This window comes from Hippoglossus stenolepis, chromosome 10 (genome assembly GCF_022539355.2).
Source record: "Hippoglossus stenolepis isolate QCI-W04-F060 chromosome 10, HSTE1.2, whole genome shotgun sequence".
Taxonomy (NCBI): Eukaryota; Metazoa; Chordata; class Actinopteri; order Pleuronectiformes; family Pleuronectidae; genus Hippoglossus; species Hippoglossus stenolepis.
In genome coordinates, this window is record NC_061492.1 from 1,642,912 (window position 1) to 1,667,840 (window position 24,929).

General features: G+C 43.9%; 2 protein-coding genes across 4 annotated transcripts; both read left to right on the top strand.

The window, feature by feature from the left end:
• Nucleotides 1–144: 144 nt before the first annotated feature.
• snapc1b (small nuclear RNA activating complex, polypeptide 1b) lies at nucleotides 145–4,692 on the top strand. 2 transcript variants are annotated; one of them, XM_047341546.1, is made up of 11 exons: nucleotides 145–248; nucleotides 1,082–1,233; nucleotides 1,464–1,620; nucleotides 1,703–1,843; nucleotides 1,930–2,034; nucleotides 2,107–2,253; nucleotides 2,863–2,916; nucleotides 3,264–3,326; nucleotides 3,443–3,581; nucleotides 4,133–4,204; nucleotides 4,332–4,692. In XM_047341546.1, the coding sequence occupies exons 2-11, from the start codon at nucleotides 1,103–1,105 to the stop codon at nucleotides 4,367–4,369; spliced, it is 1,047 nt and encodes a 348-aa protein (XP_047197502.1). In that variant the 5' UTR covers nucleotides 145–248; nucleotides 1,082–1,102; the 3' UTR covers nucleotides 4,370–4,692. The 2 variants fall into 2 exon arrangements, with proteins under 2 accessions (XP_047197502.1, XP_035023439.1); XM_035167548.2 differs by lacking the exon at nucleotides 145–248 and adding an exon at nucleotides 300–730.
• Nucleotides 4,693–5,571: 879 nt separating this feature from the next.
• Nucleotides 5,572–24,210, top strand: syt16 (synaptotagmin XVI). 2 transcript variants are annotated; one of them, XM_035167545.2, is made up of 7 exons: nucleotides 5,572–5,814; nucleotides 15,666–15,902; nucleotides 17,987–18,214; nucleotides 19,852–20,093; nucleotides 22,121–22,582; nucleotides 23,305–23,494; nucleotides 23,603–24,210. In XM_035167545.2, the coding sequence occupies exons 1-7, from the start codon at nucleotides 5,802–5,804 to the stop codon at nucleotides 23,914–23,916; spliced, it is 1,686 nt and encodes a 561-aa protein (XP_035023436.1). In that variant the 5' UTR covers nucleotides 5,572–5,801; the 3' UTR covers nucleotides 23,917–24,210. The 2 variants fall into 2 exon arrangements, with proteins under 2 accessions (XP_035023436.1, XP_035023437.1); XM_035167546.2 differs by having other exon boundaries at nucleotides 5,578–5,814; nucleotides 15,729–15,902.
• Nucleotides 24,211–24,929: the final 719 nt, after the last annotated feature.

Here is a 24,929-nt window from a genome sequence, read left to right on the forward strand (position 1 = left end):
CCGCGCAGGGAGGCTTAGCACACGGGGGCTAGTTCCGCTGGAGCCGGAGACACCGACACAACCAGGCCAACGATAAATGTGACAGACGCGGAATCGACCCCACGGTTCTGAACCACTGGATTCAGATCCGGTTCATCCGGTTCGACTCCTCCACGTCAGCCGAGCTTTGTTTACTTCCGCAAGACGTCATCACGTACATCCGGGTGGAGCGTTCACGTACACTGGCTCAAGTCGGAAATCTGATACACGTATAAAATGACATTTTCTTAACTTGTCTGTTTTCTCTTAAGTATAATAATGAAAGTAATAACAATAATAATAATAATAATAATAATAATAATAATAATAATAATAATAAACCTTATATAGCAGCCTGCTTTGACAGCAAAGCAAGAAAAGTAAATATAAGAGAAATAATGAGCAGGATGTCACGAGGAGACAACCACGTTCAGGGGGTCGGGAACAAATGAAATGAATACACATAGAGCTGTGTCACATGAAAACATGAAAGAGTGACCTCATTCATTAATATGATATGATAATAAATATGATTTCATTTTAAATCTCACTATTAACTCTCAGGTGTCAAGCGCGTAATAACGACGGTACTTGAAGGCATCATTAACGCTGTCGATGACGCATTACACGTGCGACGCTCGTTGTGTTTACGTTAATTTACGTTCACTGGCTCCAGAGAAACACGTTTTCTCAATGAAACGTTTAAAATATCGTGAGTTTGTGTGTCTGTGTTGTGTTCACAGTCTCTGAGATTGTGTAGGATTCAGTTGTGACCTGTGTGTGTCTGTGTTGTGTTCACAGTCTCTCAGGTTGTGTAGGATTCACTTGTGGCCTGTGTGTGTCTGTGTTGTGTTCTCAGTCTCTCAGGTTGTGTAGGATTCAGTTGTGACATGTGTGTGTCTGTGTTGTGTTCTCTCAGGTTGTGTAGGATTCACTTGTGGCCTGTGTGTGTCTGTGTTGTGTTCTCCTCTCAGGTTGTGTAGGATTCACTTGTGGTCTGTGTGGTGTTCTCTCAGGTTTTGTAGGATTCACTTGTGACCTGTGTGTGTCTGTGTTCTCTCAGGTTGTGTAGTTTCTTTGTGAGATGGATTCCTGCAGGAAGCAGCTGAAGTCGGATTGTGAGCTGCTGCTCGGCCACTTCCAGAAAACTGAGTCCGTCCGATTCCAGGTTTTCTCCCAAATCTGGAGGGAATCGAACTTCACACACATTTTCTAGTAAGTTTAACACAAAACATCACAACTGTGTTTAGTTTTAGTCTGTGAATAGAACTGATATCTTTTCATATAGCCACTTATCAATATTAATTGTCGATGTTTACATGAATGTCTTTGAAACCAAAAGTAAACCCAAAGCAGGACGTGAGAGTTTTCCAGATCCTTTCCTCTGGTCTGAATCAGGTTTGTCAGGATTGAACCGAACACGTGTGGTTTCTCTTGTTCTGCAGCGGCACCGTGAGGCACGAGAAGCGAGCGTTCAGCCGCCTGGTTCTGGATCTCGCCTACAGCTACTTCCTGCCGCCGTTCAGCTTCCAGATCCGGGTCGGGGGACTTTACCTGCTGTACAGTTTGTATCAGTGTCAGACCGCCTCGCCGCCGGAGCAGGTCAGGACCTCACCATCCACAAGAACTTTTAAATGAAGTCGCACCTGAAACACAGTGAACGATAAAGTTCTTCTGGCTTCAGATCCGTGTGGCGCTGAAGGACTGGGACGAGGCGATGAAGTTTGAGAAAGACGCCGCGGACGCTCAGCACCTCGACGCCGTCTACATCCTCCGCCGGCTGATGTTCCTCAAAGCGTTCCACTTCACCGCCATGCCAACGCTGGTGAGCTGGCCGCCTTCGATCGATTGTTTGTTTTCTCTCCTTCCTCTGTCTTCATCCCCCCCTTCCTCCTCTTCCTCTTGTCCCAGCTCGCCTTCAAGAAGAAGAGGAAGATGGAGAAGTCGGCCTTGTGCGAGGAGTTCGTTGAGCGAGCGTGTCGTCCGCAGGAGCTGATCAACGGCGATCTGTTGGAGGTAAGAGCAGAGAGACGGTCGATTCTGGCTTCAACTCGGGCAAACTGAAGACTCGTTGTGTTTCTTCTGCAGGAGTTGTCCAACATCCACGAGCTCTATGAGAAGATGAAGACGTCCATCTCTTTGCCGTCGGAAACCTCCGTCAACCTGATCCACAAAAGCTTCGTCCCTCAGCTGCGCAGCACTGTCCTGGATTTCCACAAATGGCAGCAGAACAAGGTGAGAACCTCTTCAGGTTTCTCCTCAAAGGAAACCGTGTGTTTGCATCTAACAATTTCTAATGAGGAGTAGATCCGCAAACTTCAGTTCAAAGTAAAACCCAATGAACTGATCCATACTGAGGGAAGATGATGGCTACACATTAGAGTGTGGATCAGACCCGAGCCAGGTTCCGACTGACATCTGTGTCAGGAACAGGGTCAGTGCAGCTTATTTTCAGGTTCAGGTTTGGTTTGTTTCCTCGGTTTCAGACAGAAAAACTCGACCTCTCTCTATTGCTCTGAAGGAAGGATTCAAATGGTTCACTGATCTTTATTGTCTTTACACTCGGGTGCAATAAAACTGTAGAAGGCTTCTCTCTCCAGTCAAGAAGAAATAAATGTGAGTGTAAAAATATATAATCATGAAAACATCAACAACAGTCGTAGCAGCAGGAATAAGAAAAGTTATTGTGAGGGAGGTAAAACCAAAGTTTCCTCATGACCCTCTGAGGCCTCCGTAGATCTCTTTTTAAACTTCTTCTTTGACGAATGCACATCTTTGTTGCCATGAACCTGTAGAAAACCTGTTTCTCTCTGTTCCCCTGCTGATGCTTTCTTGTGGCGTCAGGATGCGACAGACCAAGATGAAGACTGTGGGGAGGGAACTTCGTCTCAGCAAGAGGTGACTGACACGACTTTAAACTCTACTGAGCTCATGACGTCACTTAAAAGTTTGATTAAAGTATATTTGGTGTCTTCTGTATGTTGTGAAACTTCCTTCGTGTTACAGGATTCTTCACGTGTGTGTTAATTACCTCCACACAGAAAATCACTTTATACAAATTGTATTCATCATAATTAGAACTGGATCGTATAAACTTACAGGATTTTATAATTCTCTTATTCTCATAACATTCAAACCTCCATGTTTTTCTTCTGCCTTTTTTAAAGTTGTGATAATAACCACAACCAGAGAGCGGCGCTGTTGTCTGACTTCCTGTTGTCTGACTTCCTGTTGTGTGTCCACAGTGCTCCAACAGAGCCGGCCTCCTCGCCTCCATCAAATCAAAAGCTTACGGAGAGGCAGCCGAGGTTTGCTTTTATTTCTATTCTTCACATTTTCTTTAAAGTTGAACAGTTGGTGAACATGTGCTTTAATTTCCTTTTTAAAAACTCATGTGTGTGTGATTTTGTATTTGTGATCTCAGGCGTCCAAGTCCCGTCGCCACCGGCAGGTGGAGGTGGATCCGACCAGCAACGAGTCGGGACCCTCCAACACACGGGGTCATTCCAAGAATACGAAACCGTCACTCAAAACCAGAACCAATGAGAACATCCGCATCTCAGGTAAACTCCTCCCACTACTTACAGCTGAGGTTTGGGATGAAAGTGGAGTTTGTGTGTTTGTGTTGTAGAAAGTGTGACATCGTTATTCATCATGTGAACATTGATATAACTGCAGCTTGTTTACTTTGACTTACATTCATTTCCTGGAGATTTACTCTCAACTCAAACTCTGAAAAACCTTAAAAACGTATTGTCCCATAAGGACGACCGGTCCCCACGATGTCACTGTATAAACACATATACTGTGTTATTTTTATTATCAATTTATTAATTTTTCATGACTTTTATGTTCATTTGATTAATTGTTTGGTGAATTTACAATCATGTAAAACAGAAAAGTAACTTTCACCTCACAAACACGACATTAATCCCAATTTCCTTTTTTATATAAAAGCGGAAAAAACAAATATTAGAAAATATTTCCACACACACACAATCACATCAAGTTTTATTGCACAAAATGTTTGTCACAGATCCACACGACACTTCATCTCAGGCTTTAATTCAAAGTTGTCGAATGGACTGAAGGATGTTTCTGAACTTCTTGTCAGGTGACCTGTGGAAAGATGCCTTGTCGACCACTAAGATCAGTCGTCTCACCGGTCTGGACCCAGTTACTGCAGGTAGACAGCTGTCACTCAAGCCCATCATGTTATAATAATATTCCTTTGTGATTTTATAATGTTCCTTTAATCTCATTTGTAGTTTCTTCCATTTAATGATGTTTTTCTTTTTTTTTTACTTTTTCAGAAAAACTAAAACAGTTTAAAAGATTCACCTGGAAATGAGGCCGACGCAGAATCGACCTTTGTCTCGACCGGAGACACTGAACAGAGATTTTATTTGTGAACACACTTGAAAATGTTTTTACATTTTAATTTATTTTAGTTTTTCCCTTTTAATGGTTTTTAATGAAAACACAAACTGGTCTGAGGAAGAAAAACTGCTCATGTTGCAGAAAGTGAAGAAAATAAGAACAAAAATGTCCCGTGTTGGTTTTGAAAATCAAAAGATGTGTGGGAAATACACTGTTCATGTTCAGTTTTATTTCTGGTTTAAAAATGTTTTATTACATTTCAGTGTTTTGTATAAAAAAATATTTTTAACAGTATTTTGGTCTCTTGTCTCTGACTTCACTGGATGTTCTACAAACTAAATGGCCAAAACTGTCCAGAACTGATGATGATTCTGTTAAGTTATGTGAGTTATTGTAAAGGTTATTTTCAAATCAAACCACAAGATGTTTACAGCGAAAAAATGTTGTTTCCTGGAAACGACAAATCTGAAACGAGAAGGTTTTATTTCATAAACGTATTTCATACTGTACATTTTCTATGTTTCTGTGAATATTTCTTCATTGGGAGAGTTTTTATATCAAATAACTGCAAAAAAAACGAACTGATCACAAACATGAAGATAAGAACGACTTTGAGAAAATTGTATTTTAACGTGTACTTCGATTTTCTTCGTTTGGTTCGTCTTATCTACTAACATGGAGGAGGTGGAGTTTGTGACCTGTACTGCAGCCAGTGAGTTTGAGTCCTTTTGATATATTATATGAATATTAATACTTTTAAAAATATGTGTTTATTAGCATCATGTCACGTGACCCACTGGCTCTAAACCTCTGCTGATTATTACTCTAGATTAAACAGGAAACTCCTCTTTTAATTGGATATTAGAGTTTATTTAATTTTATATAAATATATATATTTTTAAATATCTTGTTTTTGTCAATAGCTTCCGTGTCACGTGATCCACTGACTCCAAACCCATGATAATTATATTATTGCTCTAGATAAACAGGTCACATCTCTTTTTATTAGATATTAGTGTTTATTTGATTTCGTATGAATTTTAATAATTTAATATATCTTGTTTTTGTCAACAGCTTCCGTGGCACGTGACCCGCTGACTCCGAACCCCCACGTGACTGTTTTATTAAACCAGACAAAACACCGAATCCAGTAAAAAATAAAAGTGAGTTCACGTGAATTAAATATCTTTCGACCACAAAGTGTGAAACCTGAGGAGGTGAAGATTTTCAATCCGCCCTCCGAGAGAACGGGTCTGCGCGGTGCACACAGTGTGGATGTGTCCCACGGTCCGTGAAGGCGTCCTGGCTCTCGGTTCTGCGGCTGTGGACCCGGAGCGGCGGGACGCTGCACCTCAGTGCCGCGCATCACTCTCCCGGAGCCGCTGTGACGAGGAGCCGGAGTCATGGCCCCGGACAGTAAGTACCTGCTCCTCACGGGAGCTTCACGCTGCGACAGGTTCGATGCCCCGTCTCCTCCTGCCTCCTGTAACGAGCAGGACGAGGAGGCCTCTTCATCCTCATCCTCCTCCTCCTCCTCCTCTTCATCCTCTTCCTCCTCTTCTTCACCTAATGCTCTCCTGTATCTATCAGATTTCTGCTGTTGAACGTCTCTTGTGATAGAAACACAACGAAGCTGCTCCAGGATCAGCTGATCATGTTCAGTCTATTTTTACATCTCCTGCACCACAACAACACTTTCTGATCCAGAAGCTGCTCTTCATCAGTTCATCCTGTTTCCGCGGAGCTGCCACGAATATACAGTTGAATGATTAGAACATTTGTGCTTCATTAGAATAACTTTAGTGAAGATGAATTCATATAATCAGGTGTTTGATCAGTGGGGAAATGCTGCAGCTCGTTTATGAGCGAAATATTAAATATGTTTATTAGAGAAGATCAGTTTGTTTTAATAGAGCGATTCAGTAGCAGCAGGATTTCGTGGCTCGTTATGAAGTGAGAAAGTATTTCTAACAGAATTATCACTGAACCAGGAGCGTTTCAAGAGACTTCAGGGCCCCAGAGAAATGTGACCTGGGGCCCCCTACATCAACCCCCCAAGAAAGACACTGATACCAAACTACCTTCAAATGACATTAATAGATAAAGTACACACTGTAAATACTCTTAAATAATAGTAAAGTACAAACCTCCACCACCACAAAAGTTGAAGTTTCTTCTGTCGTCTCATGAAGTTTTATCAACATCGGTGTTTTACATGTTTCTCAGTCGTTACTGACAATAAGTACATTTGCATTTTTATTCAGATGTAATAATATTTGTCTAACAGCTGCTGCGGGCCCTGGCAGTAATTACTTTAGCACTGTTCATATTCTGGGTTGGTTTCTAATTTAATTTAATTATATTTTAATATATTACATATATATTACACAGTATATATTTACTGTGACATATTGCTGCACTTTAACTCAAAACAGTTTTTTTCAGGTCACACTGATCATTAACAGAACTTCATATCATGATTTAAGAGTTCGACAGTAATTTAAGAACATTAGAGAACATATGATCATAATGATCATAATGATAATAAACGTCCAAAGTAAACATCCTGTCATCTTACTCCAGCAGCAAATATAAACCTGCTCTGAAAAGTGGTTTAAATTATTATTATAATAAAATTTATTTCTAAGTTGACGATGAGAGTATTGAGTGTAATGTAGTCTTTATGTATAAATGAAGGAAATGAATGTTGTTGATTTCATTAATTTTGTTGCCACGGTAATAAACAAAGTTTTGGTCCTTTGGTCCGAGGAACCTTTCACACCTGATGCTCTGGCTTTCAACTAATAACCTTTGTCTGTTTTATTTTATCCATCTTCTTGCATTAACGTGTTTAAAAATCGTGATTGCACCTCATTTATTTTCTGTTTTTATGTGTGTGAAGCACTTTGTAAACATGTGTTTTAAAAAAGTCCTGCTAACTAAGTTTATTGTTATTACCGTAAAGCTTAAGTACGAAGTGTGGAACGCACCACGCTCACATTTAGATAAACGCGGTGGTTGGTTCTGAGCGAGCTGAGCGCCGCCCTGCTGTCCATCATGTGAGATGATGTGTGATGATGGACAGGTGCGTTGACAGGTGAAGGATCAGGAGTTCCTGGATGTGAGAGGAACGACGGGGTTCTGAACTCAAATACAGAAACACTGAGAGTTCATCAGAGTTTTTCTTGCTGCTGCTGAAAACACGACTTCAGGAAATGTCTTCAGTTGAGCAATACGGATACTTCATCGTATATATATATTCTACTTTAAGTTGTGTGTACTTCTGTGCCTCTGTGTGTGCTACTGAGCAGCTTCTCCTCACCGTGCTCCATTGAACAGTAAGAAGCAGTCGGCCATTGTGGTTCTTGTGGCCTAGTTACAGACTGGTTCGATGTCTAATTCATCGTCCTCTCCTCCCCGCTGTGGGCGCCGGCTGCCGGCTGATAGGCTGACTGAGGCCTCGTGGGTAATCCTTAATGCTTGTGTGCGTGTGCATGTGATTAGCTGCATCAGGAAACTGAAGAACCACGTTTGTTCCTGTTTATCTGAGTTCATGGAGCTCTGGTGATTTTCACGCTGCCTGACGGGAAACTGACTCATCACCGCCACTTTGCTCCAAACGGCCGAAGGAGTCGCTTGATGATCTCTCGGGGGGGGGGGTTGGTGGGGTTTAAATTACAATGAGTGGTGATGAACGCACTCAATCCTTGTATGTTGTCGCCTTATTAGGAAGTTGTCAAACAGTTGTCTCCTGCAAACAGTTGGAGAGACGTTTGTGTCTCTTATGAGTCTAGATTAAATATTCCATCTCTTTTTGCTCCGTTTTCATCTCCACCACCGCTTCACGTCATCCTTTGCTCTCATTGTCGAGACCAGCTGGTGAAATTTGACATTTCCTTCCTATGACGGTTGAGTTGAAAGAAACACACACACACAACAACAACAAATAAGTGATTGTGTTGCTCTGTAGCTGATCGATGTGGAAATAAACAACTGCTTGGAATCAATTTCAGTTATTGCAGGTTTCTCCACATGTAGTAAATGTGCTATTAAATTAAAACTATGAGCTGAAAGAGGCTTAAAACGCTCCATAGAGCTTCCACATGTATGAAGACTTTCTTCAGGGTTAGAGAAGTTAAAGTTTTGCTTCCTGACGGTGAGGTTTGATGCTTTAAATCAAAAAATCAAACAAGTGATTTAAGAAACACGCAGAATGTTTCTTGAATCATTCGACTGTTCGCAGAGGAAAATAAATTCGACAAGTTTGTATCCTGAAGATGTTTTCTTTGAGATTTCCAACATCAACACTGAAACTTCAAGCTCAAGAGAAAGTCCAGATAAGTAGTAGGACGCCTTTAACGCTGAAAAATTAGGTTGATCAGTAGAAAATGAATCAGCAAAGTTATTTAAATCTTTTATGATAATAAACAAGCTTTTTGAGTTTGGGATCCAGCAAAATAAGAATTTTAAAAAGACTGATTCACGCTTTTTATTTCCTTTTTACAAAATATCCATCATCTTATAAACTAATTGTTAAATCGCAAAAATCATTGGCAGACGAATAAAGGAAAATAGTTCGTAGTTCATAATTACAAAAACTTGACTCTGTGGGAAAGAGCTTTGTGGAACCGTCAAACCAAATGGTCTTCATCTGGTAGAATAAAGAAAACTGCTGAAAATGTTCCCAGACTTTAGTAGTTTGACATTTCAGCACTTTATTCTCCGACACCACCGTGAGTGAGGGGCCACTTTCTGCACCTTCCTCCATGTGGTTGTGTCTCGTTGGTATTTCAGGAAGGGAACGGCCGCCTCGCCCAATCAGGAGGCAGGAAACACACGTTGATTGACGGCTCACGCAGGAAGACGCAGAACAGCTCAGACCGAAGAATCAGATTTCGTAGAAAGGACAAAAGATAAAGTTTAGAGTTAAGAGGCGAGTTCGTCTCCGTCGGAGTTGGAGAGTTTTTTTATTTCTCTAAAAGAGCCGCGACATGTCCAGAGAAGAAGAAAATCATCCAGCAGCAACATCCAACGTGTCAACAACTGGATACTGTGAGTTTTTCATCTGATGGTTTGAATCCTGGTTCGGCCGAGGTCTGTCTGTGTGGAGCTGACATGTTGTCCCCGTGTTTCTGTGGGTTTATGCAGACGAAGGTGTTGGGTTAATTGGAGATTAGTTGATTGGAGGATGGTCGTGAGTCTCTGTGGAAAATAGAAAATGCTTCGTAACGTTGTTCATTTTCACCTGAATTGATTCACAGACGTTGTCGAGACGATAAAACTTCTTTTATTTCTGTGGCGTGAGCGTTTTAAACTGGATCTTGTGTCAAATTCTGCTGTTTTGAAAGTTTTGCAGCTCAATTTATTCGTCGAGATGAACGTGAACACGGTGAAGTTTGAGATGATGGATATCTAAGAGCAGGGTCTTTGTATTTTCCTGCTATAGTTAGTTTTATGTCGCTTGCAGTTCATGTGAACATCTTAGTGGTCGTTTTGCATCTTTTTGTGGTGTTTTTGATTCATGATAAAGTTCTGACGAAGCTCAACCAACAGACCCGTGATCCGCTGGGAGCTGAGAACCAGACAGAACCAGGGCTTCTCAGGGTTTAGGGCTCGTCTGAGAATGATGTCTTCAAAGTCCATTCACTGGTTTGATGCCTTGCTCAAAGCTATAGAGCTGAACGTGAACGAGTACTGACTTGACCGTGCACTTTGCTGAATCAGTGTTACTCCACATTCTGTCTAACGGGCCCCTAACTGGTCTGAGTTATGGCCCCTGGTTTGAGTTCCAGATCCACTTCCGTCCCACAGTCCAAAGACTCGCACGTCAGATGGCGCCTTCCGTCGTGTGCAGCTGCAGTTCAGTCTTTCACCAGTAGGTGGCACCTCAGCATCACTAGTGTGAAGACACTGATTCTCCGCCTCCTCCGGCTCTGATCAATATTTCTGAATAACTGATGGTGGAGTTGTGATGACGCACGTTTTATTTGTGACGCATTAGGAAGACGTGAAAATCTGAACTGTTAAATAAAATCCTATAGATTCTAATCAAATATATATATATATATATAAATACTATGTAAATATTAAAATACTTTGTTGTGGTTAAAAATTATAAAGAATTCCTTAAATAGGAACTTATGTGTAAATCAAAGCATGATATTTTACAGCGGTAACCTTTTATTATCAAAGAAGACAGTAACTGTAAATAAAGATTAAACATAAGAATAAGAGGACGTGTATTATCGCAGTTTATTATCACATGAACCTGATTGGACGCTGTCGTTTCCAGTGGTGCCTGAAGGCAGCGTTGGTTCACTTGAATGTTTTGGTGACTTGAGCTTCTCTCTTCTTCATCGTCTCTCCTCCCGACCAATCAGGACAAACAGACTGACAGCGCCATGGTAACATGAGACCTTCTTACGAGTGGGTGGGAAAAGGCATACTCATTATACCTTAATAGAGCCTCTGGGTTGTTTCCAGGGAAACTATGATTTTCAGGTGTGTGTGTGTGTGTGTGTGTGTGTGCGTGTGCGTGTGTGTGTGTGTCTTGTGGTCAGTGGGTTTGAATCCGGCTGAAACACGATGTGCTGATGTTTCTGGATTGATTCGACCTCCTGTCCCAACAACAAGAACATCAGCTCAGCTGTTTGTGTGTTGAGTGCAGCCGGGTCAGTGAACGTCACATGGATCTGGAGTGTAACATAGTTTTTAATGGGGCTGTTCAATATGCTGATTTTATATATATATATAGTGTTTAAGCAATGATTCATATTATGTTCTGTAGTTTAACATCAGAAAAGCTCAAAGCATCACTCAGACGATAAATGGAAGAATCTCGTCTGTTTTCAGATTTTCTCTGAAACCACTCGTCTGATCCAGCTCGGCGTTGTCTTGCTGAGGATCCGAGGAAGTGAGTCAGTTAACGTGAAGCTAGTGTCAGAACCACTACGAGAGCAGTGCAGCATGAAGAAAATTGACATCACACACTTGCCGGGGTTTTCTGGACGGTGGAACTCAACTGTGACGGCACTTTCTCCACCGTCAACCACACGAAGAGACAAAACTTTAACTGTGTCCAGCGGCTGCAGAGGAATCTTTGTGTTCGGTCTACGAAGTCAGGGCCGACTCGCCTGGTCTACGTAGCATTTCCTGCCCTTTCTGTTGCATCGTATACTTTGAGCCACACGCACAGCTAGCTAGCTGGCTAGCTTCATCGCCGGCGTGCAATGAAACCTGGGATAGGTTTGCCCAAGACTGATCCACCCGTTGGCTCCTTCGTTCCTCAGGACGCGTTCTGGCTGCGTTCGAAGGAGCCTTCAAAATGGCGTAGCCCAGTGGCTCTGCTGTGACGCAGTTGTTCTTCCAGTGCAGCCTCTGAACTGGGACACAGCTAATCAGTGTTTGGCTCAGGACCCAAGGAAGTACAGCGTTGTGTTGGGTTATCGCAGACCAGCAATCAGCCTCCACCCCACAGGCCCAGTTTGAACGGGCACTTTACTCGTGGTTATAATCTGTAGAAGGAGCAGGAGACACACGCAGACTCCTACAAGTAATTACCCACATTAATGAGTGACCTTAAAACGAACTGACAGAGGCCGCGGGCGCTCTTTTATTCAATCGCTCAAAAAGAAGAAAGAATCGACTACAAAGCCGCGTGTTCGTCCTTTTCAGGATGTCTCGTATCTCTCCTTAATGAGCGGTAACGTCGTGGCCTTCTCCGCCGCCGCTGCCACGTCGCCGTCGTCTTCTAATTCTCCCCCCCCCCCACCAGCCTGATCTAACGCTCACATCAAAGTGCTCTCTTCTCCCTCCTCTGGAGATCCTCACTTCAAAGTCGGGTTGGAAAAGTCAGCAGCTGCATAGTAATGAGGGGATCAGGATTAAGAATTCACACACACACACACAAACAGGCTTTCAGCATCGTGTTTGTCGCAGATTAGATATTGTGAATTTTTTATTGCCGTTGCTTCGTTCTCTGCGTCTCGGGCGCCTGATCCGATGCCTCTCGTTGAGTTCTGGGTCAAACGCCTCCTTATTTCATTCATTCTCCATATTTAAAAATTAATTCTTCCCATGTGAGAATACAACAGGAAATTCTGCAGAGAATTCCTAGTGAACTCGTCGGTGACGTTTTTAACAAGAATCGGGATAAAACAGAGGAGCCATAATGTCTGCAACTTATATTTCCGGAGTTCGTGTTCGAAAACTGTTTGTTAGTCCTGGTTTTCCTTCCACAGAGAATAATCTAGATCGATCTATTCAGAGATAAAACCTGAAGCTGAGAGAGAAGTTGTTTTTAGCCCTAATTCTAACGTTTCTGTCAATTTTATTATTATTATGTTTTTGGAATTTCCTTATTTCCTCACAAAGTCAAAACAGGTGCTACACCATGTAAGCGAGTTTAGCATCGAACTTCATTCTTTTACTCATCGAGTTCAAGAGCGCTGAACAACGTTTCAGACACTTTCTCCGCATTTCGTTAAAAGCACAAGATGGCGGCACACGTTTGTTGTTTTGGACCAATTTTCATCGTCCATCTTGATTCACCGGCAGCACGGGCCTGTCAAAGCATTTATCCACACGGTGAAATCTCGTGAACGGGGATGGAAGCGACTGTGTGTGAGACTCAGAGAAGAAGAGTTCGCAGGGTTGTATCGATCAATATACAGATTAATTTGCAATTGAACAAAAGATGACACGATAATGAAAAAGATCATGGTATCTCTAATAAATGTGAAGCGTGAGGAGATGTTAGGAGCACATGGAGTTGAATGAAGGGCAATCGAGTGTGTGTGTGTGTGTGTGTGTGTGTGTGTGTGTGTGTGTGTGTGTGTGTGTGTGTGTGTGTGTGTGTGTGTGTGTGTGTGTGTGTGTGCGTGCAGCAGGTGCGAGGCCAGACTTTGACCCGGGGTTTCTTCCTGTCCATCTGGATGCAGACAGTAGGAGCCTCTGAGTCTCCAACACTGAGCTCAGTGTCTGACTGTCAGAGCAGCTGAGAGCGTAACTCCACTTTACCGCTGCACCCGAACACACCGTCATTTACTGTTCCTCCAGCAGTTGTCAGGATATTTCACTTTGGACCCGAGTCGCCATCCCACGCGTTGTACTGGTAGTTTAGACCCTCAGGGAAACAGATCATCATCGTCTCCTCGCTGCCGCCGGCGTCACAAACGTGTCGGCGAAGGAAAGAGGAGGCGGTGGTGATGTTTTTTTTTAAAGAGCCAAACTCAGACAGGGTTGTAACGTTCAGGTGTAAACACTTCCAGACGTTCCTCTGTGGGCGAGAGCAGCAGCAGCAGCACATCCAGAAAGTAATACTCACAACACCTTTTATTTATACAGCACCTTTCATACACAAAGTGCAGCTCAACGGGCTTTACACTCAAATCAAAGACATGAAATAAGAAGATCAACAGGAACACGTTCGCAGTAAAACAAAGACTTAGGATTAAAAAAGACATAAAACTTAAAGACAGTTTGTAAAACACTCCGATAAACAGCTCATCTGCCTTTAGAGTAACAGTAACTGTCCCCTGCCTGACGTTAACATTATATTTGATCAGTGACGCTGAAAAACCAGAGTTTAAAATATGAAGGACAAACTTGTATTTGATAAATAAACCATGTGCACGGAAATGTTCAGCAAAAAATCCAATTCAATTCTTATCATACAGTAACTGAATAACACACACACTGTTACACACACACACACTGTTACATACACACACTGTTACACACACACACTGTTACACACACACACACACTGTTACACACACACACTGCACATACACACACTGTTGCTTGGTGACGTGTTTGACGCAGATTATTAATTAGGTTCATCAAGTGTCTAGCTTCTTAAAACTGAGACAGAGAAAGTTATTAAAGGATTGTTATTAAAATAAATAAGAGATAATAGTATTACACACACACACACACACACACACACACACACACACCTACGCTGTCTTTGGCGTCGCCTCTCAGTGGGATGTGTACTCGTCTCCATTTGCTCCCATTGATTCTCTTCTCTGCTCTGTGAAATGTTACCGTGGAAACAGGAGACGGCGCCCCCGTGCGTTTCTATTCATCTGCATTGAAGGCGCCTCAGACGCCTCGTTGAGAGCAGAGCTTCACGTTATCGCTCGACGTCTCTTCTCTACCTCGGTGTCGCTGCTCCTCTGCGTCTGGTTTCTATCTGTTTGCCTCTCGCCTCAGCTGATCTCTTCTTCATCTTCGTCTTTTCTATTTGCAGAATCTGTCTTCACTCCATCTTCACAATTCCTTTCAAATCTCTACAAATATGTATCTTCAAAAAAAAAAATGTTGCAATGGATTAATTCTTGCCAATCTCTTCCTTGCAAAAACTGTTTTTAATTCAGAGTTAGTTTTACAAGCAGCGAGTCTCACAGACCAGTGATGAACATTAGTGTTGAAAATAATTTTGGTTTCAGCTTATCGGACCGATTGAAGACACCGCACACAAATCCCATCCCAGAAATATGAATCTATCTGCGCAAATACCAGAATCTGATTAATGTGAGAACTGAAAAATGAAAACCAAAACTGAAAAATGGAAAAAAGTAAAGGGAAAAACTGAGAAACACGAAGCAGAGCTGAGCACGAAGAGAGAGGCTGAAACACAAAAGACAGAAACAAAGAACAAAAAAATGCTAAGAAATACTGACGCACAAAAATATAACACAAAGACAAACTGACTCAAAGAAAAACTGCAAAACTGAATTGTCCATGTAGCTTTAGCCTCAATCTTTTATCACGATATCATATATGTTGCTATACGTTTATTTATGTATATATATACGTACTTGTCATGTAAATAAACTTGTGATTAGCCACCAAAGCTAATGTCTCATCACTGTTGCCACGGTTTCAGGCCTAAGCTGCAGATGTGTGTGTCCTTCACATAGCAACAGTAAATAAGGGGGCGGGGCTTTTTTTTCATGTTACTCACAATTTATAAACAAAATTACGACGAACTGAAGAAAATGTATTTTTTTCAGTTCATTTTTTGATGCAGAAAACTGTTCACTTGTTACACTGACCCTGCTGTTGAGCAAGGCACTGAAGTGAACTCGTACTAAAGTGTCACTCGTTCTGTCTGTGTATCACATATACCATGCGTACTGTGTGTGTGTGTGTGTGTGTGTGTGTGTGTGTGTGTGTGTGTGTGTGTGTGGTGTTTGTGTGTGTGTGTGTGTGTGTGTGTGTGTGTGTGTGTGTGTGTGTGTGTGCGGGTGTGTGTCCAGGTTGTCTGTTTGTGTGGTCTGATCAGTGTGTCATTGTGTGTCCCCTCTCCCTCCTCCTGCCAGTCACCCCAGAGGCCATCGGCTTCCTGTCCGCCGTGGGCGTCTTCATCGTGGCGTTGGCCGTCCTCTTCCTCTTCATCAACAAGAAGCTGTGTTTCTCGCGTGTCGGCGGACTGCCCTGTCTGGAGGAACATGGCCGCCGGAAGAAAGGACGACAAGGAATCCGTCAGGGTCTCGGTGAGTGACCGACTCGAGAGTAAAAAGTCGCTAAATCCTGCAGCTGCTTCCTCTTCTTCTTCTACTGTTTAATTCTGTCTCTACTTCCTGTGATTGGTCCAAAAGTCCAAACTATCCAACAAAGTGTTTTCACTGCAAACCAACAGAACCATGGAACCGTTCACACCTGATTTGTATTTATGTTCAGACTAAAGTCAAAAGTCTGAAACAAACAAATACACGACTGAGATCCACCGAGCGTCGCTTTCTATTCATGGTTAATCTATTACATAAGATGAGTGTGTGTGTTTCTGTGTGTGTCTGTGTGTGTGTGTGTCCGTGTGTGTGTGTGTGACTCCAATTAAACTGTTGTGGAGCAGAGACAGAACGTGGGTGAGTGTGTAGTTGTGCAGCAGGTTTCTGTGGGTGTGAGTTTGTGTGTATCGAGTGAGTCAGACACACACACAGAGCTTCAGAGCTCACAGTATAAAACATTAACCGTCGCACAAAACACTCGTCTCCGTCTTTTGTCTCTTTTCGTCGCCCTGTGAAACTCTGTCTTTCCTCCCACTTGTCAAACAATGACAACACACAGAGCAAAGGTCACTAGAGGTCGACTGAATATTAGCGACCTGTGCGATTTATGCTCATTGCATTAATCGCACCAACCTCGTCGTCTGACTCTCAAAAACAAAATGAATAACATATACAGCTCTGGAGTTTTGTCACAGTGACCCAGCTGTGCTCAGTTCAGGCACTGAACCTCAGCCCAGATGTTTCACCAGCAGGTCGGAGCCCTTTTCAAAGTAACTGCTGAAACAAACAGAAACTCTGACAGGTTTCAGAGGCTTCGTTATTGGATCTGAAACAACAGCAGCAGGATGTTTGAGCCCAGGCGGAGTCTGAGAGTCGAACTGTGAGCAAACACCGGGTTGTCGGTTCCTCGCCCGCAGCAGGTGCAGTCTCTGGTATTTCCAGTTGGTTTCCTGAGCAAACAAAACGTCCTGTTTGCAGTCGCTCTGTAACATTCACAGCTCGAAACCCTCTGGAGCCGCTCAGGGAGAAGGTAGGAGCTCATTATCAAAAAGGTCGTTTTAACCGAATCGATAAAACTGACTCGTCACTTCCAGTTAATTTGTGTTTCTGTATTAAAGCAGAAACCACTTGTGGGAAAACTCCTCCAATACTTTTCAGCTAAATATTCTTGTTTTCGGTCCATGACTCATCATGTTTTATGTTTTTATTTTTCAGTATTTTAGTAAATTCAGTGGTTTAAAGTGAATCTACTTGATCCACCTGATTGTTATATTAAATTGAAATGAATTAAACCTTCAGCATTTTTAACAGAAAATGGTCAGTGGGTCTGGAACCGTTTTTATGTAGACTAGAACTGGACTGATTGACTAGATACTGTGTGTGTGTGTGTGTGTGTGTGTGTGTGTGTGTGTGTGTGTGTGTGTGTGTTGTGTGTGTGTGTGTGCGTGTGTGTGTGTGTTACAATCACTGATCCATGTTACTTCGCTCTGAGAGCTGCCGTCTGTGAAGAAGACAGAAGTTAACCGACCAATCAGCTGTCACTCGCCCACTCAAAGAGCGGCTTCCTGCTCTGTAGGTAACCATGGCGATCGCTCAGGTAGCGACGTTGACCTGCACTTGAGAGGGGGTGGGGGGGGGGACGCGTCATTCATTCAGCTGTTGCTATCCAATTATGGTCAGATTATTATAATGACCCTCCAGCCCCGTTAATGCTGGGGGGGGGTTCTGAGCGTTAACATCTCATGAAGGAGCAATAATTCTACACCTGAGGCCGTAATGAACCTGTGATCATCAGTCAGCTGCTAGAGATTAAAAACTGTAATAACTATGGTTGACACACAGACACACAGCTAAAATATTAAATTGAGACTGTTTCATAACCAGTTAAAAATTGGACAGTCTGTCCAGGATCCAGCGATGAACGATGATGGTTCCTGTTTGAAACTCACTCCATTCTCATGCTTTCCTTCCTCCTGGATTTCCTCTCCTCTCTTTTCTCACACTCCTTTATCTCCAAAGCTTTTTCCGATTGTCAACCCCCCCGTTTCCCTGCGTTTTTCTCCCTCCAGTGAACAGCTACGGTGACAACGATGGCCTCAGCTCCTCCGACAGCGAAGACGAGGTCCTGAAGCAGTTTGAGATCTCGGTGTCGCGTTCGCAGAGCTTTCGCTGCACAGCGGCCAGCGGCGGCGGCGAACAGCCGGCCCAGCAGTCTCAGCTAACGTTGGGTCGACGCCACAAATTCACGCGACTGTCGGACCAGGAGGAGGGCAGCACCGAGCCGTCGGACTGTGAAGGTGTGGCTCTAATCTCCTCTTTAACTCTAACTTCCTCAGGAAACGTTACAGGACCACCGGGCGGCTGTGGCTCAGGGGGTGGAGAGGGTCGTCCTCTTCTTGTGCACGAGTGAGGGGTGGACAGGTGGGTCGCTGCGGCGTCAGCAGTTAAGTGGGTGTTGTGCTGGAGGAAGAAGGAGGAGGTCAGACATGTGGAGGGAGCTCGAAGTAGAACCGCTGCTCCTTCACTTGGAAAGGGGACGGTTGAGGACGTCTCCTGGGCCTGGGAGGAGCCGGGAGGAGAACGTGGGGTAGACCCAGAACCTGCTGGAGGTAGAACATCTCCCATCAGGCCCCTGGACACCTCGGTGTTCACCAGGAAGACGTGGAGAGCGTGGCTGAGCAGAGGGATGCCTGGGATACACGACTTGGCCGGCCACCTCTGCAACCCTAAGCGTAACTTGTCGCACATGGTTGTAGATTTTGTTGTCGGTCGTCCTTGAGGGACATTTTTCAACTTTGGCAGTGATTACATTCTGGTGGTCAGAGGTCAAAGGTCAAGGTCACTGTGACCTTACAACACAACGTATATGAGAAGCTGGTTGTTGAATTTGTTTGGTGCAAGTCACTAATGTACAAGGTAGAGCGCACACACACACACACACACACACACACACACACACACACACACACACACACACACACACACACACACAGGCTCGTGACTCACTCCAGCTTGTTGCTATGGTGAACTCTTCATGCAGCTATGGATGTAACACTTAGAAGAACCTTAATGGCAATGAATTGGAGATAATTGCTTTAGAACGGTGTGAGGTACGGCCTGTTCTCCGACTGCTTCTGTCTCGTAAAGGCCAACGTCTGACAGATCACACAATAACACTCGAGCCCAACAAGGTTCAGGTCTAAATCTCACTAGATCGTCTCCTCTGCTCAAACATCACCTCAATCTCTCTTTTCATTTGGTTTCAAGCAAAGTAACAATTCCTCTTTAGTTTTTTTGTTAAATCTTTACTTTTACAGAATATAAACACAACTTCTGTCGTTATTTGTGTGATTGTGTCTCCTGGACTGTCGGCAACATTCTCTGCATATATGTTTGTAAGGTAAATTATAAAATGCAATACATATTTGCTGTGTGTTCACAAAGCTGCGTCACCATCCTCGTAGTAGTTACCTAGCAACACGGCTGAAGTTGGACAAGTTTTACTGCCTCTTGTGTTTTTTAACACATGTACCGTTAACGTTTCAGAGTGGTTGAAGCGTGACACTCAGGCATCGGACGTCTTATCGCTTTCCGCCGCCATGAATCCTGGGATAGGTTGAGCCGAGAAGGATCCGCCCACTCGATCTCCCCCTGGTGGTTGTCATAGTTAATTACCTTGTGTGGCTGCAGGGGGCGCTGTTGCTCAGTTACTGTTACATAGTGTTGCTTTAATACGTCACCTGAAGGCCACTCAGATGAGCATCTTAACTTTTCCCTCAGTTTAGTCGACTTTAAGTACAGAAGTTAGCGGGACATGTTCCCCAGTGAGAAGACGTCCTTACCGTCAGTCATTTGTCCTCTGACCCACAGGTTTAACACCAACCACCAGAGGGGCTAATGCTGACTTTCCCACCCTGTTGCCTTCCCTCTGCAGAGATGGCGGCTCAGAACCAGTCGGGCTTCCAGGACCCGCTCTCGGCAGCAGTCGAGGAAATGGAGAGGGCGTCCTCCGCCCCGCCGGACAACCCGTCTCTCCACGAGACATCAGACGCCAGGGACAGTCCCGCCCCTAGTATGAGGCGACCGGCCGCAGACGGCAGCGAGGACACGCAGCAGGCTGCGCAGGATCACGACCAAAATGACGTCACGGACAGCTCCTCCACCTGGAGCCCCGAGGTACTGCAGCCTGACATTTAGCATCATTGAAGCTTTTATCATTTACAGTTTGACAGAGTGTAAACGCTGAAAAAACATGAGAAATTAATTGTTTCCCCACATTCTGGTCATCACCTAAACCAAATAGACCAGGGGATTATTTAACGGGGTCACAGAGCTGTTTACCCATCATGCTTTGCAGAGGTGTCATCATTCAGCGGAGGATTATCACTCGTTATCCTCTCAGGTTCATTTGGACACGAACCAAACACGGCTCCAGGTTTTGTATAAATAGTTGATATTTCCTTCACTCTCACTACGAAGCTTTACGAACAAACACACGCTCATGAATAATGATCACTGTGTGTGTGTGTGTGTGTGTGTGTGTGTGTGTGTGTGTGTGTGTGTGTGTGTGTGTGTGTGTGTGTGTGTGTGTGTGTGTAAGAGTGTATAAGTATATAAGTAAATACGTAAATACATGCACCTACATGTATTTCTGTGTGGATGGTGTTTTCAAGTGGGTATTTTTACACAAGTCTCGGTTTGTCTTGTTTGTGTGTGTCTGTTTTTGTTTGCGTGTCTGTGTATGTGTGCGTGTGCGTGCTCTCAGTCACCAAACCACACTTGGAAATTGGGAGCAATCTGCGCAGTAAACACCCCCCACACACACACACACACACACACACACACACACACACTCAGGGTGATACTGACATCTACAAACACTTCATAAATAAAAAATGAGGTCGCATCAGTGGAGCTACAGAAAACCACGTTGGAGCAGTTTATTTATACAGTTACATAACACCAGTGCGACTGCAGCTAATAATACTCGTACCTCTACTCTGATTACTGCCACTGTAAGTACTGTACTTTATTACTGTAGTAATAGTACTTTAACAGATGCTGCTTCATTTCAAAAACACAACACGCTGAACCTTACGCTCAGTAAACGTTGACATATTGAACAAAATGTCGCCGAGGGACACAAACATATCGGCAAAGATTCAAAATAACTATCAATATATTGATAATGTCAAATAGACAGAAAAGTAGAAAAGCCCATAATCAGATCAGATCCATATTATTATTATATATCTATTGAAGACGTACTGTATAGATGTTGTCTATTGGTAATAATGGAAGACAAGAAAATAATAATTAAACATGATAGAAATTCAATCAAAGAAAGCGAGGAGGACAAAACAAAAACCCATTTATGTCCCTTTGCTGTTCGATGTAAAGTCCGTCTGCTGCTTGTGAGCTTCTCGTTCTAAACAATATACAAGAAATAATAAAATGTCACTTGAGTGTATCGACACCTGCTCAGAGGACGCTGCATATAAAAGATAAATCCTCCTGAATCTGTCGCCCTGCGGCAGATCTGAAACGTTTCAGTTTCTGGGGACGAGCGTGAATCTGTTCATTGAGCCGAGGAGATTATGTTCAGAATGTCTTTATGTTGGAAACACGTGGGCTGAAGGAATCAAGGCTCAAACCGTCCTTTGTTTGCTCTCGTTCTGCTGCGTCTCTCTTCATATCTCAGCCAATCACGTGTTCAGGTATAAATAAACCACCTCAGCGAAGCCGGTGAGAACTTTCTTACTGTCGCTGGAATCGATTCTCACCTGTATCAGTGATGCTTGGTTTTAATTCAGACATTTTTCTAACCTGTGAATGTAAATATTAAATCTTTTGCTGGCCTCTTGTTGTTGTTGTGGTGTTTTGCTCGTTCCCGTGTTTCTGTCCCTTCCCAGATGCTCCCATTTTGACGTTAGCCTCATCGGAGGTTTACTGTAAATCGCTAAGCCTCTTTGTAGATTGTAGCTTTTGTTTGACGTGTGCTTGGTAACGGCAAAACTCCACAACAGCAAGAAGCCAGCAACGTGTTCCAAACCTCAAACTTTAACAAACCAGGTTCGTTACAGCTTTAAAACAGCAAATATCAGTGATGCTCTGGTTTGTCTTGATGATTTCTCACTTTGAGTCCAGCGGAAACACAAAGGAACAGGTTGGATTTTAAAAATTCTTTCTTGTGACCTTCTCAGCAAGAGCAGCCTCCCAAAGAGGAGGTCTCGTCTCAACCGGCCAGCTCCTTCTCTCGACCCCCCATCTCCACATGTGGAGACCTGGTCCTCTCCCTGGAGTACCGTCCCGATGTGGAGAAGCTGCTGGTGTCGGTGGTGGCGGCCCGGGACGTCCCGGACAAGGCTCGCAGCGGGATGGACTCCTGGCAGGTGCACATGGTCCTGCTTCCCTCCAAAAAGCAACGGCACAAGACGTCGGTGCAGAAAGGCTCGCTGCCGCACTTCAACGAGACGTTCCGCTTCTCGCGCCTGGAGCCGTCGGACCTGCAGATGTCGGCCATCAGGTTCCGGCTGTACGCACTCGGAGGCAGGATGTCCCGGGAGAAGATGATGGGAGAGAAGGTTCTGCGTTTGGGAGGACTCCACCCGGGCGGAGGGACGATGGAAACGACGCTGGTTCTGGAGCCTCGCAGTAACCTCAAGGTGGGAGTGATGTAGACAACAGCGTAGCTACGTTCATTTTTAGACGAATTTTACTTTTTTTTGCTTATCCTGAAACTGTTGGACTTAACTTAAAGGAACGATATGTAACATTTAGAAAATTATTTTTATTAATGACGCCACCAGTGGTCGTTAAGTGAAGTGCGGTCGGCATCCTGTTCCGTGCTCATACTCACGTTGTGTAGCCTCATTGCATTATCAGCTTGCTTTATTAGAACTAATTAATTCGACCACAGGGGTCGCGACCTCGTGAACCGCGTAGAGCGCCAAGGCCGAACCAGCTCTCGCTCTCATTCATCGTGAGCTACTTTGAGAGCTCGGGAAACCACAAAGTTAGCTCGTTAGCATCGAGATAACTGAGATACACCTGAGATTTGTGTTTTTATTTGTGTTTTGTTGTTTTGTTCTTGCGTCTATCGCGTGTTACAAGTTCGTTGACGTCAGCAGACTCCATCTTAAATCTAATGTGAGCTACTGTCGCACATAAAAGTCCAGGAAGGTCTCATTTAAAAAGTTAGGTTCACACAATTGTCATTTACAGTACATGTAGTTCAGTTTCTTACATAAAGTATAGAAACGTTGTCATTTGAGAATTATGAGAATAATAACATTATTACTACTATTCACATTTTCGTGAAAAGTGACATTTGAACCTCACCACTGTAGTTTGAGTAAGACCTGCTCCCTGTGTTTGTCTCTGTCAGAGCGTGGACTCGCTGCTGAGTCTGTCCACGGTGTCTCAGAGCGACAGCGCCTCCTCCACTCAGTCTCTGACGCACGGCGGCGTCCCCGAGCTGCTGGTCGGCCTCTCCTACAACGCCACCACGGGACGCATGTCCGTGGAGCTCATCAAGGGCAGCCACTTCAGAAACCTGGCCATCAACAGACCACCAGGTCAAACACCTCACTGACAAACAGTACAATACAAAACAAGAAGATAACTTACATTTGTTTTCTTTCTCCTCTTCTTCTCCTCCTCCTGAATCTTCTCCTCTGGTCCAGACACTTACGGTCGTCTGTCTCTGCTGAACTCGGTGGGTCAGGAGATCTCTCGCTGTAAGACATCGGTGCGGCGCGGTCAGCCCAACCCCGTCTACAAGGAGACCTTCGTGTTCCAGGTGGCGCTGTTCCAGCTGTCGGACGTCACGCTGCTGGTGTCCATCTACAGCCGGCGCAGCATGAAGCGCAAAGAGATGGTGGGCTGGATCTCTCTGGGTCAGAACAGCAGCGGCGAGGAGGAGCAGCTCCACTGGCAGGACATGAAGGAGAGTCGAGGACAGCAGGTCTGCCGCTGGCACGTCCTGCTGGAGGCGTAACGCCGCTGCCGGACAGGATCCAGGTTCTTTTTTAGGTTGAAGCAAGTTTATTCTTTAGTAAGAGGAAAGAAAAAGACAGATCTTGATCCTATTCACTGACAGGACGATGCATGTGGCACTTCACCTCCGTCCAAACCTGGAGGGGAATCGAACCTTGTTCTGTGGAAACGTGAACAAATTCATCTGCTCCTGGAGGCTGATGGAACTAAATAAAATGAAATAAAATATTTTATTGATGAATCAAATTAACTAAATCAAAGACAGATGTTACACAATGAAGCTTTTGAATTTGGATTCTGTTGCACGATTCTCCGCTTTCTTTTTGTCGTCCAATCATAAATGTTTTTGTAAACTTGAAGGTTTAGAGCAGAAATGGTTTTAACTCCATCAGCCTCAAGGAGCTGGGAATTTGTCCTCTTCTGTCTTCTGTCTTTGTTTCTGTCTCAGGATCCTTTCGGAGACAAATTTCAGTTAAAAACAAAAACAAAAGCTGCATCTTCAATTGGGAAGAAGTTGTGTTTTGGGTCCGTGGTTATGTTTAGGTTGAGGGAGGTTCGTGGTTTAGTTTGGGAAACTTCTGGAAATGAATGCAAGTCAACTAATGTCCCCGAAAATGTCCTGTGATAACATTTGCAAATCAAAGATGCACCAACGTGCACAGCAACCAGCTCGGTGCAGGTGCGTTGAGGTGAAGCAGAGAGGAAACAGAATAATGCAACATCCTCTCAAACGGTTCAACTCTCCTGCAGAGCGACCGGGTCTTTGTCCAACCGTCTGAAGACAAAGAGACTGAGAATGAAATGAACGAGACCAATAAGGACGGAGATATTTTAGCTTTTTTTGCATGAGCATGGTGGCTGCTTCATGCACCCGTCGGTTGAGCACATCCTCAAGAAGTCCACATGGACACTTGCAAAAAGAATCAAGCTATTTTGAGACTGTTACGTTCGTGCACGGCAACAAACCGTCAGTCGTCTGAGCTGTTATAATAAATAGAAGAAAGATGGGATAAA

Bases quoted from the DNA above. Each gene is read 5' to 3' on its own strand.
- syt16 (XM_035167545.2), top strand. The intron at 18,215-19,851 runs GTGTGGCTCTAA...TTCCCTCTGCAG, and splicing joins CGAGCCGTCGGACTGTGAAG to AGATGGCGGCTCAGAACCAG. The intron at 20,094-22,120 runs GTACTGCAGCCT...TGACCTTCTCAG, and splicing joins CCTCCACCTGGAGCCCCGAG to CAAGAGCAGCCTCCCAAAGA.
- snapc1b (XM_047341546.1), top strand. From the start codon at position 1,103: ATGGATTCCTGCAGGAAGCAGCTGAAGTCGGATTGTGAGCTGCTGCTC. The intron at 2,035-2,106 runs GTAAGAGCAGAG...TTTCTTCTGCAG, and splicing joins TCAACGGCGATCTGTTGGAG to GAGTTGTCCAACATCCACGA. The intron at 4,205-4,331 runs GTAGACAGCTGT...TTACTTTTTCAG, and splicing joins TCTGGACCCAGTTACTGCAG to AAAAACTAAAACAGTTTAAA.